This window comes from Mustela putorius, unplaced genomic scaffold (assembly GCF_011764305.1).
Source record: "Mustela putorius furo isolate JIRA1106 unplaced genomic scaffold, ASM1176430v1.1 tig00003983_pilon_pilon_pilon, whole genome shotgun sequence".
NCBI lineage: Eukaryota > Metazoa > Chordata > Mammalia > Carnivora > Mustelidae > Mustela > Mustela putorius.
Genome location: NW_025422123.1, coordinates 18,008,673 through 18,023,795, shown reverse-complemented (window position 1 = coordinate 18,023,795; position 15,123 = coordinate 18,008,673). Strand labels below are relative to the sequence as shown.

Sequence of the window (15,123 nt, the reverse complement as noted above, 5' to 3'; positions counted from 1 at the left end):
TGAGAGCAAGCTTAGGATAAATATCACCAATATCAGTATGAGCACTAAAAGGTAAATTAGACATCATAGAAAAAAAAAGAGAGATGAAACGCTGGTCTTCTGGCATTATATTTATTTATTTACTTGAGATGGAAAAGTAGATAAAATATGCAACAGGATAGAGAAACAATATAATGAAGCCTCAGAAGTCATGATAAAGTAGAACACATAGAGAACATGTTGATCATTGAACCTGGTCTCAAAATATGCACAGTGTAAGGGAAAGCCACTTTTTTATAATGGGAAAAGATTATATGAGAGTAATTATCAAAATAAGAATAGAGGAATAGGGGAATACTCATCATGGATCCCTTTGGAGATGATGATGATATGTAATAATATTGTTATTATTTTATAATATTTAGAAGCTTATCCTTTGTAATTAGAAAAAAATGACCCTTGTCTCCTCCATCTTATGATGGAGGAAAAGGGTTAGGTTCCATGGAAAGGCAAATGGAGAACATGAGTTTGACAAGTCCTTAAGGCTACAGCATTGGGCCCTCCAGTGGTGAGAGGTGTTGGCTCACATGATATCTGATAAGGCAGAAAGGTAATTAGCCAATAAGAGACAAGGTGTTACTGAAAAGTGGAGTTGGCGCACCTGATTACTAATTAATCAGGCGTGAGATCACCTTGTAGATGCATTCACTATTTAATGATAGCAGCCAGCCTCTCTTGGTAAAGGAGCATATGTTCCCAGCTTAATCTACTGGTTTATACTGACATCAAATTGTCATTATCAGAAAGAATCGGGCCTTTTGATTATTTCCACTAATTTATTGAACACTTAAAATTAATGAACCCCAGGCCTTTTAAATGTGCTCAGTTGGTTTGGAAGATGGAGGAGAAAGCAAGGGCGGGGGTGGGGGGGTTGGTGGAAGAAAGCCTTCATTAAAAGGACAATTTGTTTGGATAAAGGTAAAGCAAATACATTTCATGGGTGATCTGAACTCTATTGAAAAACACATGAATTCTAAAAGCTAAGCCTTCAAAATGATGGAGAGGAAATAGGATAAGAGGTGTGTTCTGCTGACCAGTATTGGCCTCCAAAGAACATATGGCTAAAGGGTTCCCCCCCCCTAATTATTTATGTGCCAATTCTCTTGGAGCCCTAACCGCAATTAAGTTTAATCAAATAAAAGCAATCAAAATTAAATGTTGGAAATCAATTGTTAGACTAACTAACAAGAACTTCATTTTTTTTTATTTTGAAAATTTAGTTAGGTTGGGGGGAATTTAGCATAAAGCCATCTTTATCACATATAATTATCTTCTGTATTAAGATGCTCTTTGCATCCCATCCAAGTTGTGGCTTTTTGTATTCAGTTTCAGGTGAAGGCCACATTCAAGTGACTCTCCAGGTAAAGGAAGGTGTGCCTCCAACTATTTCAGGTGAGTATTAACCCACCCACCGAATAGAAGTGCCTGGTATAGCTGAATTCCCTCCAGTAATAGTTCTATAGATTGCTTCCGTTAAATTGTTTATAAGCAGGTAGGCAACAGCCCTAATGCTATCATGCCTAACAACTCCCTATTGTCTCACCCTATAGCTGAACTATGTGCCTGCATTTCAAAGAAAGCTATAAGAAGGGTGCATTTCAAAACATCGGGAAGTACGAATTAAAACATGTAAATAAGCACATTTCATAAATTATGGACCATATGTGGACACAGAAGTCCAGATCTGCACATGGGCCATTAGGCCTCTACCAAATGGAAAGAAAAATTCAGGGTCTCTCAAAACTTTAATTGTTCCCAGTAATTTCAGGACATCAGGGTAAACAAACCCTTCCCAAAAGTCAGATGGCTCTGTGAAATCTCTCTAACTCATAAAAGTCAAATTCTCCACGACTAAAAGACTCCTAGGCACCTTCTAATGCATTTCATGGTTTGTTTTTGTTTATCCTGAGCCAATTTAACTATGCATTGGCGTCAGGGACAAATCTTTCCAAAGGCTAAGTTTTCCTTTGATTTCCAGTGGCATTTTTGTGTTATGTCAGAGCAGAGCCTATGTTAATCAGAAAATGATCTAACTGCTCCATTTAAATTAATACGTAAATGAAGTAAAGGTGCTAGACTAAAGCTAGAAACTGGATGTACTGATGGCTACTACTCCATGCTTACTGCACTGGGAAGAACATGGTTCTTTGTTTTCAGAACTGTTTCTGGGTTACCATACATTTTGTTCTTTATGTCCCCTGTCCTTTATCTCTCCTTTCTTTCAGATGGCTCATGATGCATTATTTATTGAGGGCCTCTCGTGCAAGATGCAAGAGGATACAATGAGTAATGATGTTTGACTCCATGGGGCCTTATGGTCACATGGAGATGTCGATTAAATGACTAACTAAATAATCAATGAATAGATCTCTTTTAAAATAACTGCTCCCAAGAAAAGTATCTTGCAGTTCTCTCTTCTCTGACAGTTCTGTGTTCAAATGTCCAGTTGGTTGGGTCAGTTGCCATTTATAGAGGACATATCGGTTGGGGGTAGTTCTCATGCCAGTTCCCCTAAGAAGATACTGCATTATTTATGGGTGGCCAGTCCTCATTCAATGAGCTGTATAGTCAAGGTGCCGTGCCACTCAGGACCTAGTAGGAAGAGTTTTGCATTAAGGACTCTCTGGAAGGAGACTGTGTGTGGCCGGCCCCCTGGGCTTGTTAGCAGGTGTCAGTTTTACCGGAAGATGTTTCATTTGGCCTATCAATGACAACATGCTAAATAAACAGAAAAATTCAGGGAGTTATAGAATATTAATAAGAGAAAGAACCTGACAGGCTATCCTATCCAATTGCCTCATTTTACAAATAAGGAAATGGAAGCCTAGAGATTATATAGTTTACTTAGTCACACCTAGTCAGTGGTTGAACTTGGATGAGAGCTCAGGTTACCCAACTCAGCCTGGTGTTCGTTCTGCTATACCATATAAACTCTAAGATGTTCAAAGTACCTTTTGGGGCACATATTAATTTATGCCTTAAAGTAAAATTAATTGTATATAGTCAGTTTTCCTAGCTGATAAAATTTGCAACAGAAAACAATCCTAAACACAGAGATACAGAATTCATACATTACCATTCATCAGAAAGATATTTCAAATACTAATATATTTTTGAGACATTCCTTGATTCCCATGGGAGACATATGTGCTGATGTCAAAATTTAAATGTGAGTGTGTATTTTGCTTAATTAAAAGCTCTATGAAAAACAGAAAAATTATTACAGTATCAAAAGTTCTTTGACCGGGATACCTGGGTGGCTCAGTGGGTTAAGCCTCTTCCTCCAGCTCCGGTCATGACCTCAGGGTCCTGGGATTGAGCCCCACATCAGGCTTTCTGCTCAGCGGGGAGCCTGCTTCCCCTCCTCTCTCTGCCTGCCTCTCTGTCTACTTGTGATCTCTCTATGTTAAATAAATAAATAAAATCTTAAAAAAAAATTCTTTGCCAAAACAACAATGGAATGATTAATGGAGTTCTAGCTATATGTTAACCCACTCAGAGATTCAGTATCAGTGTGTAATGCAGATGAGACATTTTGGGTTAGGGTGTTCTGTTGCAGACAGTCTCCTAGTTGAGTCAATTGTAGGTTTATTCTGAGTGTACAAGATGGTGCTGCACACTGTGTGCAATTTCTATTGCACACAGGAAACTTCAGAACCAGCAGAAATATGGTCCAGTGTTGAGGAGAAGCAGAGGAGGTGGTGGTGATGTAGGTTATTGGATGGATGCTCAGTGGGTTTGTGGTGAGGATTTATGCTAATTTGAGTCAAGAGGATATCCAGGTTTCTTAACACCCCAGTGCAGGTGGTTCATGTTCTTCGAACAATGTGTTTGTCCTGGTTTCCTCTCAATGTGCATAAGGCTTTATAAAAAATGGGAGAGGGGAAAATGGGCAAGACAACCCACTTTCGGGGAAGAGAAAAATATTTCTGAAGAGCCTTTACCTCATCGATGTTGTCTTTTCGGGGGGGCTATGGAAATATGGCACATAGTCATAGGGGGCTATGATGCTCAGATAATCTCTTCTTAAATTTGCCATCCTTTCCCCATAGAGCTAAGTTTATTTCTTTTCCTCAGGCTTCTGAGCATCTGTCAGCCCTTCTTCTTTTTGAAGTCAACTCAGCCTTTTTAGCATCTTCTGAACTTTGTCCTATCAATAAATGATTCGGTCTTGTGTCGCTGATCTCTCCTTTACTAGTTCCTTCTGGTCAGTGCCTCTCATTTAGAACAAAACAAAACAAAATTCATGAATTCTGAGTCTTCCTCTAGTTGATATCTCTGCTACAAACTTCTCAAAAGACTAGTCTCTTGACGCAGAGCCATAAAAAGCTGGGTGGATGAAGGTTCAAGGTGGAGAGGACAATATTTGGCTCAGATAGCAAGTTGGAGGCTGCCTTAAATCATAGCTGTTGCTGAGTGACAGATCTGTAGAGGACAGCAAGGTGAGGCTTCCTCCCAAATGTTGGTCCTGACCAAAATATATGGAATCCTATTTCAAGGTAAGACTCATTTATCTAAAGACTGGGAAGACAGATCAAAGCCTGTATGCCTCAAATCCCTAAGGCTGTTCATTTCTCAGTGAGATTTTGGGACGGTCGGACCCAGTGTCTTCCCTTCCTCAATCCTTCCTTCCCTGCATTCCTCAATCCGCTGTAATCACACTGGTTCCCATCTCAACCATTCCACTGGTACCACTCTCATCTGGATCATCTGGGCTCTGTTTCCTGAATTCAATAGTCACTCCTTATTCACTCTCTTATCAGAACTTCACTATTAACAAGATCATGTCTGCCCTCAGGACATGCTCTATTTTATAGGCTTCTAAGACATTCCTCTTTCCTGGTTCTTGTACATCTCTGCTTCTTCTTTAAACCTTGTAGGCTTCTTGTTCTCTCCCTACTTTTCTATATTAGTGATAGCCATACAGAAGCTGGATATTAATTATAGAAATCTGGTAACTTTGCAAGAGACTGAAACATGTTTTCTTCTCTATTAAGTGTTCTTATTTTAAGGCAGAATGTATAGAATGATCAAATTCCTTCATAAAAACTTAGAACAGTCATTTTAAGATTTGGTTTGTTCAGTTAAAGATAGTTTCAGCCCCCTTATAAATAAGGGTGAAGATGGCAAAGTGAAGAATTTGTTTCCAACATCTGTGATATAAAGAGGCTTTTAAGCCTGGTATGTGGATTTGAAGAGCCTGGTCATTGCCCTTTTGAAATATCACTGGAAATAAAGCATCAGAATATCTCTGTCTGGTGTTTGTGGTGCTACTTAGTGGCCATTTCAACAAATCCCCTACCCCATTCCCACCTGAATATTCAGAGTATAGTGTTCGAAAGGAGGCAAAATTTGGAGGAAACTAGGTATTTTCATCTTGGTGTTTGTAAAATAGAAAGCTCCTGAGTGAAACCTGTGCTAAGCCCATGCCCAATTCCCATGGTGTGGTGTCTATTTTGTGCTAATTAAATTGCCTAGGATTTCTACTTGACTATAATCTACATAGTTTTCAGTTATCCCCAGGCTCTAATGAGACTATGATTATGAGGGAGTTAGGTTCCTGTAGACAAAGTAACTGGGTGCTGCTCAAGGTTCTGACCTCAGGAATTTTCTCTTTTCACATTGTCATCCTCTGGAGCTATCATGACCGTCCTTAGAGTTTCAAATATTACCGCAAAACCCATCTCTTTGACTCAGAGCTCTCTCCCATTCCTCAGATTCATATCTAATGCCTCCTTGCTGTGTACCTCCACCTGGAGGTCTTTTCAAAGATACCTCAAATCCTTTATGGCCCAAACTGAATTCATTGATGTCTATCTTAATGGACATCTCTGCCCATTACCACTGATGTGCTGGAAACCCAGGGGTCATCTTTGGCTCTTCCATCATTGTTACCCATCACACCTGGTTCTCTGATTATTTCTCCATTCTCATCACTTGCCTCCTTCCAGCTCTGTGGCTCAGCAACAAACTGCTTAGAGACTCACCACTTAATCTCTTATTTCTTGCCATTACTAATGATCATCTTTCTGTCTGGAGTACAAACCCTTACCACAGTCCCCTTTACTTTTATAGCTCCCAAGTCTTCAAAATGCAGCTCAGATGTTTCCTCTGCAGGAAGCCTCCCCTGGCAAGGTCTCACTTTCTCTTGTTGTTGGGTACCATTAAAACTCCCTTTAGAGTATTATCCTCCCAATATCCATTTATGAAACGTACACACCATTATTAGCTCCTTTTAGGCAAGAATGTCATTTTTCTCCTTTCTCTATCCTTACTTTTTAGGAGATTTTTGTAGGGAAGGCACTCATTTTCTGCTTGTGAAATTAGTGTAACAGATGGGATTTTGCCTCCACTCCCCAATCATGTGAGATCCCACATCGTTTGAGCTCTTGAAACTCAAAGAATGTTTGGAGTCATCTGTGAATCTTTTCATCCTCTTTTGAGAGACTCTCTCTGTCCTCTCTCTCTGTAATAGAGATCAAACCCCAGAAAAGAACGTGCAAGGGGCAGTTCAACATGATGTTGTGTGTGTTGGATACTGTGCGGTTTCCACTAGAAATTATTAGATTTATGTTATAATTCCTGATGAAGAGGCCAGTGGGTTGGTTGAAAAGAAAATGCCATTTGATCATCAGTGACAGAATCAATAAAAACCAGGTAGAACATATGAACTGTATGTAAATTACTGCAGTGAGAAGTGTCCAGATTATTGATAAGCATTAAGAGCTATGAGAAGATTATACCTTTTGACTCAGTGATTCTATTGAGATTCTGTTTTAAGAAGAAATCATTGTTACTGGAAGATTTATATAGAGGTATTTAACACTGCATTACTTACAATTTTAAAAGAGAGTGGAAAGATCCTAAATACCAAACATTAAGGTTTGAGTCAATGATACACTTCTTATATGATAAAATATTATGTAGCCATTAAAATTATGTTGACAAGGAGTTTTAACAACATTAGGAAATGCATATTAAAATGGCTAAGCTAAGTAGAAAAAGAAGTGAATATAAAATTGCATATATATGTTGTAACTCAATTATATAAAAATGCCGAAAAGTTCTGGAAAGAAATGCAAATAAAAGTTTAATGGCAGTTATCAGTAGGTTGAGATTATAGACTATTATTGTTATTATTTTTCTTTCTATATTTGCACTTTTCAAATGTTTCATGACAAACATATGCCATATTTACATCAAGCAAAGCACAAATGTTTAATAACAAAAGTAGAACATGTTTTCCCTAGAAGTGGAGGTAATCAAAGGATTGAATAATTGTTTGCTTTACACTGATAAAATGATTTTTAGGTTATAAAATATCAAAAGGCAGCTATCTTGGGAGGTAAGAATATCATCAATATCCTAAAATGAGGATACAATTTGCAAGTTATTATAGTGAACCAGATTTTCATAGTTACTTTGCTGTTTTCCTTTTTGTTTTGTAGCTTCTACCTCTGCATCTGAGTCAGCTTTTAAATGGTCCCTTCCTGAAGCATGGACAGGGATTGAAGAGGGTTGGGGAGGACACAACCATACCATTCCAGGTCCTGGAGATGATGTCCTGATTTTACCCAGTGAGTAAAACAGTATGCAAATGAAATAATCACAGACAGACTAAACCAGAACAATCCAGTTGGGGATTATTTGTCATTTAAATATATGGTACAGATACAGAATGTGGGCAATCTTATTTGTAGGCACTCACATCTACAACCTTCTTTTCTGAATTATTATAGGTGAAGAATTTCATAATCTTATGAAATCCAGAAAAAATTCGCTCCGCTAACCTTCATTAAAGGTGGACTAAGTAGTCACAATACCACAAGGAATTATAATAATTCACTAATGGGATATTTTTCTTATGTGGCAGAGAACAGATTTGCAGAAAGTTTTAGTGTCCTTATGTTGGAAAGACATAAGTGTTTGGAAAGAAGCAATTTGCAAATGCTTTCTTTTCTTTTGCCTTTTGTGAATCTTTTAAATACAGAACTTTTAAACTTTAAGTATAGAATCTTTCAAATACAGAAAAAATGATGAATAAGTTCTTCTGTTGCCATGATTTTTCAAAGATGATGGAAAGGGAAATAGATGAATTAAACAGAAAAAAGAATAGTCTATGTACATGTGTATGTACGTATATATGTATGTATGATCTGTCTGGCACTCTCTTCCCACATAGACACATATGGAGGAAGATGTTTCTTCAGATAAACAGAAACACATACCCATACTTAAAAATTTCTTCTTTCTTTTTTTTTTTTAAAGATTTTTATTATTATTATTATTGTTTTAAGTAATAGCTATTGCCAACGTGGGGCTCAAACTCACCACCCTGAGATCAAGTCACCTGCTTCACCAACTGAGCCAGCCAGGTGCCCTTAAAATTCATTTCTTAAGAGCAAGTTCTTGAAACTCCCAGAAAATCTCCCTACCCTTAGAAGAAAATGTTCTTCAAAGAACAAATATATTCTCCTTAAAAGACCTAATTTCATTTATGGCTCAGTTTGAACTTCCTAAGGTAATATTGAATTTCAAAAAATACTGGAAAAAGAACTTTGGGTCATCTGCAAAGGGCTAACAATGATAATATTGAACGTTCATTGACAGCTAACAACAGGGCAGGAATGATTCTCCACATGTTAAAAAATTCAACCCTGAGAAGAACTTCTTTGTGATATAAGTGATATTATCATCCCTATTTTTTTTAGAGCTTAATTAATTTATTTATTTGAATGCACACTTGAGCTGGGAGGAGGGGCAGAGGGAGGAGCAGGCCCCCCAATGGGTGGGAAGTCTGAGATCCCAGGACCCTGAGACCATGAGTGGATCCCAAGGCAGTTGCTGGGCCGCTGAGCCACCCAGGTGCCCCCATCATGCCTATTTTTACTGACCAGGAAACAGAGGCCTAGGACAGGTAAGTCACTTGCCCAGATTCCTGCAGTTTGAAGTTCAGCCTCAGGACTTTAACCCCCGCAGTCTGACTCGAAGGCCTTATTCTTAACCCATCAAACGCATTCCCTTTCTGAAAGGACGAAGAAGAAATGAAAAAGAGTAGTTGTGTTGCTTGTTTTATTTAGGATAAAAAAATGAAGGCAGGATGATTAAAACACGGAAAGCACCTCTGGGCATGGGGGTGTGCTGGTAGAGCTGTGCAGAGAGAGATGAAGGACAAGGAGGGGGTGGACTGACCAGTGGGAACTTCAATTATTATTATCATCCAACTCCCCTATCATCCACCTCTTTCAATGGAGAATGTAACTTTTTGAATAAACAATCTCATGAGTCATTCCCATAGGGAAGGGAAAAATCTGTTCTTGTCTCAGCCATTTCTTTGATGAACGTAGCCAGCGGATTGGCCCTGGGCTATGGTTTTTCCCACTGAGCAAGCTGTTTCCCCCCACCCCATGCAGGAAGCAAGCGAAGCTTTTGAAGGTTGCCAAGCTTTTTGTATCCTTTGGGACCTTTACGCTGAGAGAGGAGTCCTCTTGGCTATCTTGCTGGGCACTGCAGTTGACTGTATCGTCCTGACTTTGGGGAGCCCCCAGCATTGTCTGTCATGCTTCCTTTGTTTGTGTGTGGTCATTCATAAGATGGGCCTGAATTCTCCATGAAGCTGCTCTTAAGTAGCACAGACTAGATAGATAAAATAGCACAAATCAGTGCTTTGGGAAAAAGTGGGGCATGAGGGGAGAGGCCCAAGCACTGGCTGTGTAAAGTATCTTTCTTATTTCGAGAATCAGAGACATTAAGATTTTTTAACCATGCAGTTATTGTTCATTATTTCTGGTTTCCAAATGGAAAGATAAGTGAATGAAAACGGATGTGTAATATGTAATAGATGAAGTCCTTGTTGTTCTGTTGCCTTTTTCCCCTTCCCTTATAATTATGCTCTCTTTTAACTCCAACAAGCGATCTTACAGTGGCCAACATTTTAATCTGTTGTTCTGTTCCGTTTGGGGTCTCACATAGAAGTTTTTCTGGCTTACTTTTCCTTTCAGGTTTCTGGAAAACCCTGATATCTTGACTTTTGATGGACTTTAGTCTAAATTCACCTTCTCTTTCTACTTGTGGTTTTGTATCCTCGACTTTTGTCTAGTTCTCCTGGTTTCACTCATTCTCAGTCTTCATTGAATCAAGTAAGTTTGTTCACCCATGTGTGGCCCAAAATAGACAAACAAATACTGCTTGAGTGGAGTGTACAATCTCAGTGCTGCCACCCACAATTTAATATTAGAGTTAAATCTTTTGAGATTGATGGGTCTGATACAGTACAACTGTTAAGACTGTGCAGGTCTGTGAAAAATAATTCTCCTTTGAGCAGACACCTATGAATTAAGATTTTTATGATGATGCTGTTGATGATGATAGCAACAGATATAATTTGAGTGTTGGTGTGTGCCCTGCACTCTGCATGTTCTACATGGTTTTTCACAATTAATTCTCACAACCAGTTTATGAGTGAATCCTACTGTTGTCCTCTGTTTCATAGTTGAGGAATCTGAGACACAGAAAGGTTAAGTAACTTGCCTAAGTTTCATCCAACTAGTGAATCAAGAGGCTGAGACAAGAAATCAGTTTAATTCCAGAGCCCTTTTTATAGTGTTATTTAAAAAACAAAACAAAACTAAACTAAACTAAACTCACTATCATCCCTGCCTGTTTTGATTCATCCAAATCAGATTACGTATTATACAGGATTTAAACTTCTCTGCTTATTGTTCACATTGTCTCCTTCACTCAGAATTAAAAAGGGAAAAAAATAACCCAGCTATTTATTGAGTACCTAGCATATGTGAGATCCTGGAAGAATTCAATCTTACCACATCCCCTTTAGGTACAGACACTTGAGGAAACTGGCGAAACTTCTCAAAGAGGTATCTGATGTAACAAGCCTTGAGTAAAAGCATGTGCTTTACATCAGGCAGCAAATGTAGCTGTATTTCAAGTTAACACTTTTTTCCAATTCTGTTTAGCCAACGTATACTGAACACTCAGTGTTTGAGGCACTGTACCAGGTGCTGCTGACATGGGGCTCCAAAGGCAAGTCAGATACATCATAACCTAGAATAAATAGCTAGGGATTTAGCTGAGTCAATAAAACACAGATACATAATAATACAACAAATGACTGGAATCAGCAATAGAAGTGTTTTGAATCAAAATGTCTCTGGTGAATGGAAGAGAGATGGCCTCGTGGCAGAAGAGGACCTTGAAAGATGGAGTTAGGGATCTGAGGGGCTGTTAAGAGACACAAAGACCTATTGGGGAGTTAGTGATGCTTCGGGAGATGAGGACAGGCTATTGACTAGGATAAACCTGGGTTCACATTTGTATTTTGACATTGACCAATTATGTGGCATTGGACAAGTTTTAAACTTCTCTGACCCTCATCTGTAAAATGAGGGCTATAATTAATATGGATGTCATGGTGTTAAAAAGATGAAATGAGATAATGTCAGTACATATGACCACTGCATAGAGTATTGGCAGTAATGGAATTAGAGATGAAAGCCGTGATTTTTAATGTATCAGGTACTCTTTTCCTTCATTTTTCCATCTGGCTGCCCCCGTTGGCCTCTGGTATTAGCGACACTTTGTATTTGCTTTCCAATGGCTTATTATTTAATTTTCACAACATCCTTGGGAGCTAAATAGGTAATAACTATTATTACAGTAAAAACCCATTTTTACATAATACGATTTTAATGGAACTGCTGATTTTACAAAATGAAAGTGACTGGTAAAGAAGATTTAAGTGATACTTTTGAACCTCTAATATAATTTTATGGTGTTTTGTGTATTTTAATTCATTAATAAAGGAAACGTGTAGAACATTCCCATCATTATTCAAATAGAATAGCATAATTTTTCAATAAAATTCTTAGGGTAAATTGCCTATTTCCATTTTCTGGGAAATCAATTTTATGGAATGACCTCAGACCCATCCTATTCCATAAAAATAGGACTTTACTGTACTAATAAAAGATATCACTATCTTAAGTATGATACCATTTTCCTCCAAGGCGTTCTGTCTTTATAGACATTGGCTTTTGAAAAAGCTGTAAATTCTTCTCGGTGGTATTATATGGAGTCAGCTAAGGTAATCATGAAGAATTTGCTTTGCATTTTAGTTTATGATAACTTTGCTTCCCATAAACAAGTATATCTGATTGTCTTTGCCTCCTAAATATGAAAGAATTGGTATAAATGCATTCTAGACATCTTACAGAGTGGAAGCGAGTTCTATCTGCCATATTATACAAATTGCACTTTCGCAAGCATGAACGGTCAATGGACGAAACAGTCCTGCTAACCTGTACTTCACGTTTTGTCCTGAAATGACCTGAGAGGATTTGTATACACTGCTTCCAGTGCTTTCTCTGAAGGAATTTTAGCCATGACAGGATGATACCCTTTTCACACAGAGGAGGCGTAATGAAAGGAAAATATGTTTTAATTCCAAGTGATAGGATTCTGTTCTGAAGGGTACAGATATGATATCATATAGCCTCCAGCACAGTGTGTGTGTATGTGTGTGTGTGTGTGTGTGAGATATTATTCACTGTGTTCCTTTTTCTGTATCACTTTGAACTCTCCTTATTTGAAGAAATGAATGGGAGAATACTGTTTTTTCCTTTATAATAGTTCTTCTGTTTGTTCTGATTTTTCAATACTTGGGTATTTTAAATGGCAGAGAAGCTCATCAAAGCCGTGTGATGTTCAAAGATGGCAATATTTAATGCATTGCTTTGTTAAATCACAAGGCATTAAAGTTGGTGATATGAGGTGAAATGATCATAAATCAGAAAGTAATATTGGGGGGAGAATTGATGCAGAATGTTGTAATCATAGCATTATTAGTTTGATTTACTTTTTTCTTACTTGAGATTAGAACTACTTGAGGATAAGATACATGTAACAGAGATTTAAATATGCAAAATCAATTAGAAATCAGATATAATACCTATTATGTTACATCCCTGTAGCTTGAGTACTTTTCAATATTCTGACCTTGACCCATTTGGATGAAACCAAAGAGTCTTGCAAACCATCACCCCATTTGTTCTGGATTAGTGGCAAATGGAAAAGGGAAGAAATTTAAGCTTAGGTTACTGGGGTCCTTTTTATGAAGGATGGCATTAGAATGGTGACTGACATGTTCTGGAAATCTATTTCTATTTAACAAACCACCTGGAAACTTAATAGCTCAAAGCCCACATTTTATTTTGCTCATAATTTTGTGGGGAAGACTGGAGTATTCCTCTTTGGGATCTTCCAGGCATTACAGAGAGATGGTGGCTGGAAAGTAGTGATCTAAAAGCTCAGCTTGGGCTGCGTGATTTCAGATGGCTAACTCCCATGGCTGGTGATCTGTGTTGGTTATTATGGGCTGGGAGCTCAGTCGAGGCTGTCAACTGAGAGGCCTCAGTTTCTTTGTGGAGCTTCCTGGGTTTTCTCCCAGCATGGCAGCTGGATTCCAAGAAAGAGCAGTCTAAGAGGGAGTTCTCTAAGTGTGAGCAGTCCAAGAGACCTGGGTGGAAGCTGCATGTCTTCTAAGTCAACCTTAGCAGCCTCAGAATATTATTATGACTACTGCATTCTCTTGGTCAAGTGAGGCACTAAAGGCAGCCCAGATACAGGGGAGGAGACTTGGGCTCTGCCCCTCAATGGGAGGACCAGCAAAGAACTTGCAGCTGTCTTTAATCTCACTGCTGTGTATGTGTTTATGTATGTGAGTGTGTGTGTGCAGGCATGTAATCAGGAGCAGATGTACCTGACTTAATTCAAAAGGTTTGAGGTTTTAGGGTCTGCTAAATTTGTACTATCTTTCTTCTCTGGGAAGAATTTATTTAGATTCTGTTGGCTTACCTGAATCAGAAATTGAAGAACACCAGGAGAGAGACTGTCCAAAAGATTTTAGTTTCTTTATTCTTTACAACTTATGAGGTTTGGTGGTCTGGTATTGCCTTTTTGCCACCCCAAAGTAAAATTCTTCAACCCTCTGCACAGAATTGTGGGCCCCTGACCTGGGACTGCTCACTTCAAGGCGGGGGCGGGGGGTTGGATGACAATGTTTGGACTGGAGCATTTATCCATATTTTCACATGCACAACCAGAAGCCTCTTCTTGGGAGGGAGGGTTGTGCTGGGCAGAGGGGAGGAACAGAGCACAAATATTTTGAACATTTTATTTCTTTGAGGGTAGAAATTAAAAGTGTGCAGGGAACACAGGATTTTCTTTTACTTTATATGGAATATGAATGGGAAAGCTATTCTTTAAGATTTTATGGGTAAGAACAGATGAATATGATTTTTAAAGAAGTACTTTTGACACAGAAACTAATCAGTATTATTACCAAATAAATAAAAAAAATCTGAAACTAGGGATCAAAGGATCTTTAGATACTGTATAAATCTCCTTCCTTTTAGGCAGTTACTTGAAGGAGAATATAGACCGTGAACGTTGCTTAATGGTAAAGGGTATTAAGGCCATGTTCTTCCCACAAGAAGGAAAACTCCAAATCTCAGGTTTCATGGGGCAAGTGTTTCCACAGACCTCCCCAAATAATTCTGAAATATTGAATGTACATTGGCTTTTCATACATCCATCAATTTAAGAATGTACTATAGAAGCTCACTCTTGAAGGCAATTTAAGTGTAAAATCCTTTGCAATATGGAGTCCTTTGATGAACTGAATGATCATCTAGGAATTGGTTTTATTCTGAGGTGTCTTTATGTGGATTTACTTATATTAAGTAAATATTAATATATATGTAAAATATGGGTACATAGCATTGTCGAAGCTGCTAGGCAATTTAGTGGCTATCTAATTCAACTGAAAAGAGCTAAGGTAATGCAAGTGTTTTAGAAACTGTAAAATGCTGTGAAATGCATTATTATTGCCCAGTGGTATTTTGTACCAAGCATAAGAGCAGAATTTCTGTCTCCTTGTTCTCAACCCAGTGTTGTAAATTGCCTCCTGAAATTTATAAGAAGGGATATTGTTGCTTTATTTGTTGTTTTAGATTTCTGTTTCCTTAAAATAGGATTACATCTCCAAGACATAGTTGTAGCCTCAGG

At 38.2% G+C, this 15,123-nt stretch overlaps 1 protein-coding gene across 3 annotated transcripts in view; it reads left to right on the top strand.

The window, feature by feature from the left end:
* The window catches only part of PKHD1 (PKHD1 ciliary IPT domain containing fibrocystin/polyductin), a 471,024-nt gene that overhangs the window by 248,388 nt on the left and 207,513 nt on the right, over positions 1 to 15,123 (top strand). For all 3 annotated transcript variants that reach the window (XR_006604139.1, XM_045071248.1, XM_045071247.1), the window contains exons 52-53: positions 1,366 to 1,431; positions 7,488 to 7,616. Coding sequence is in view for 2 of the 3 variants with exons in the window: in XM_045071248.1 (XP_044927183.1) it covers positions 1,366 to 1,431; positions 7,488 to 7,616 (195 nt within the window). In the remaining variant the exon portion in view is untranslated. The remainder of the gene's footprint in view (positions 1 to 1,365; positions 1,432 to 7,487; positions 7,617 to 15,123) is intronic.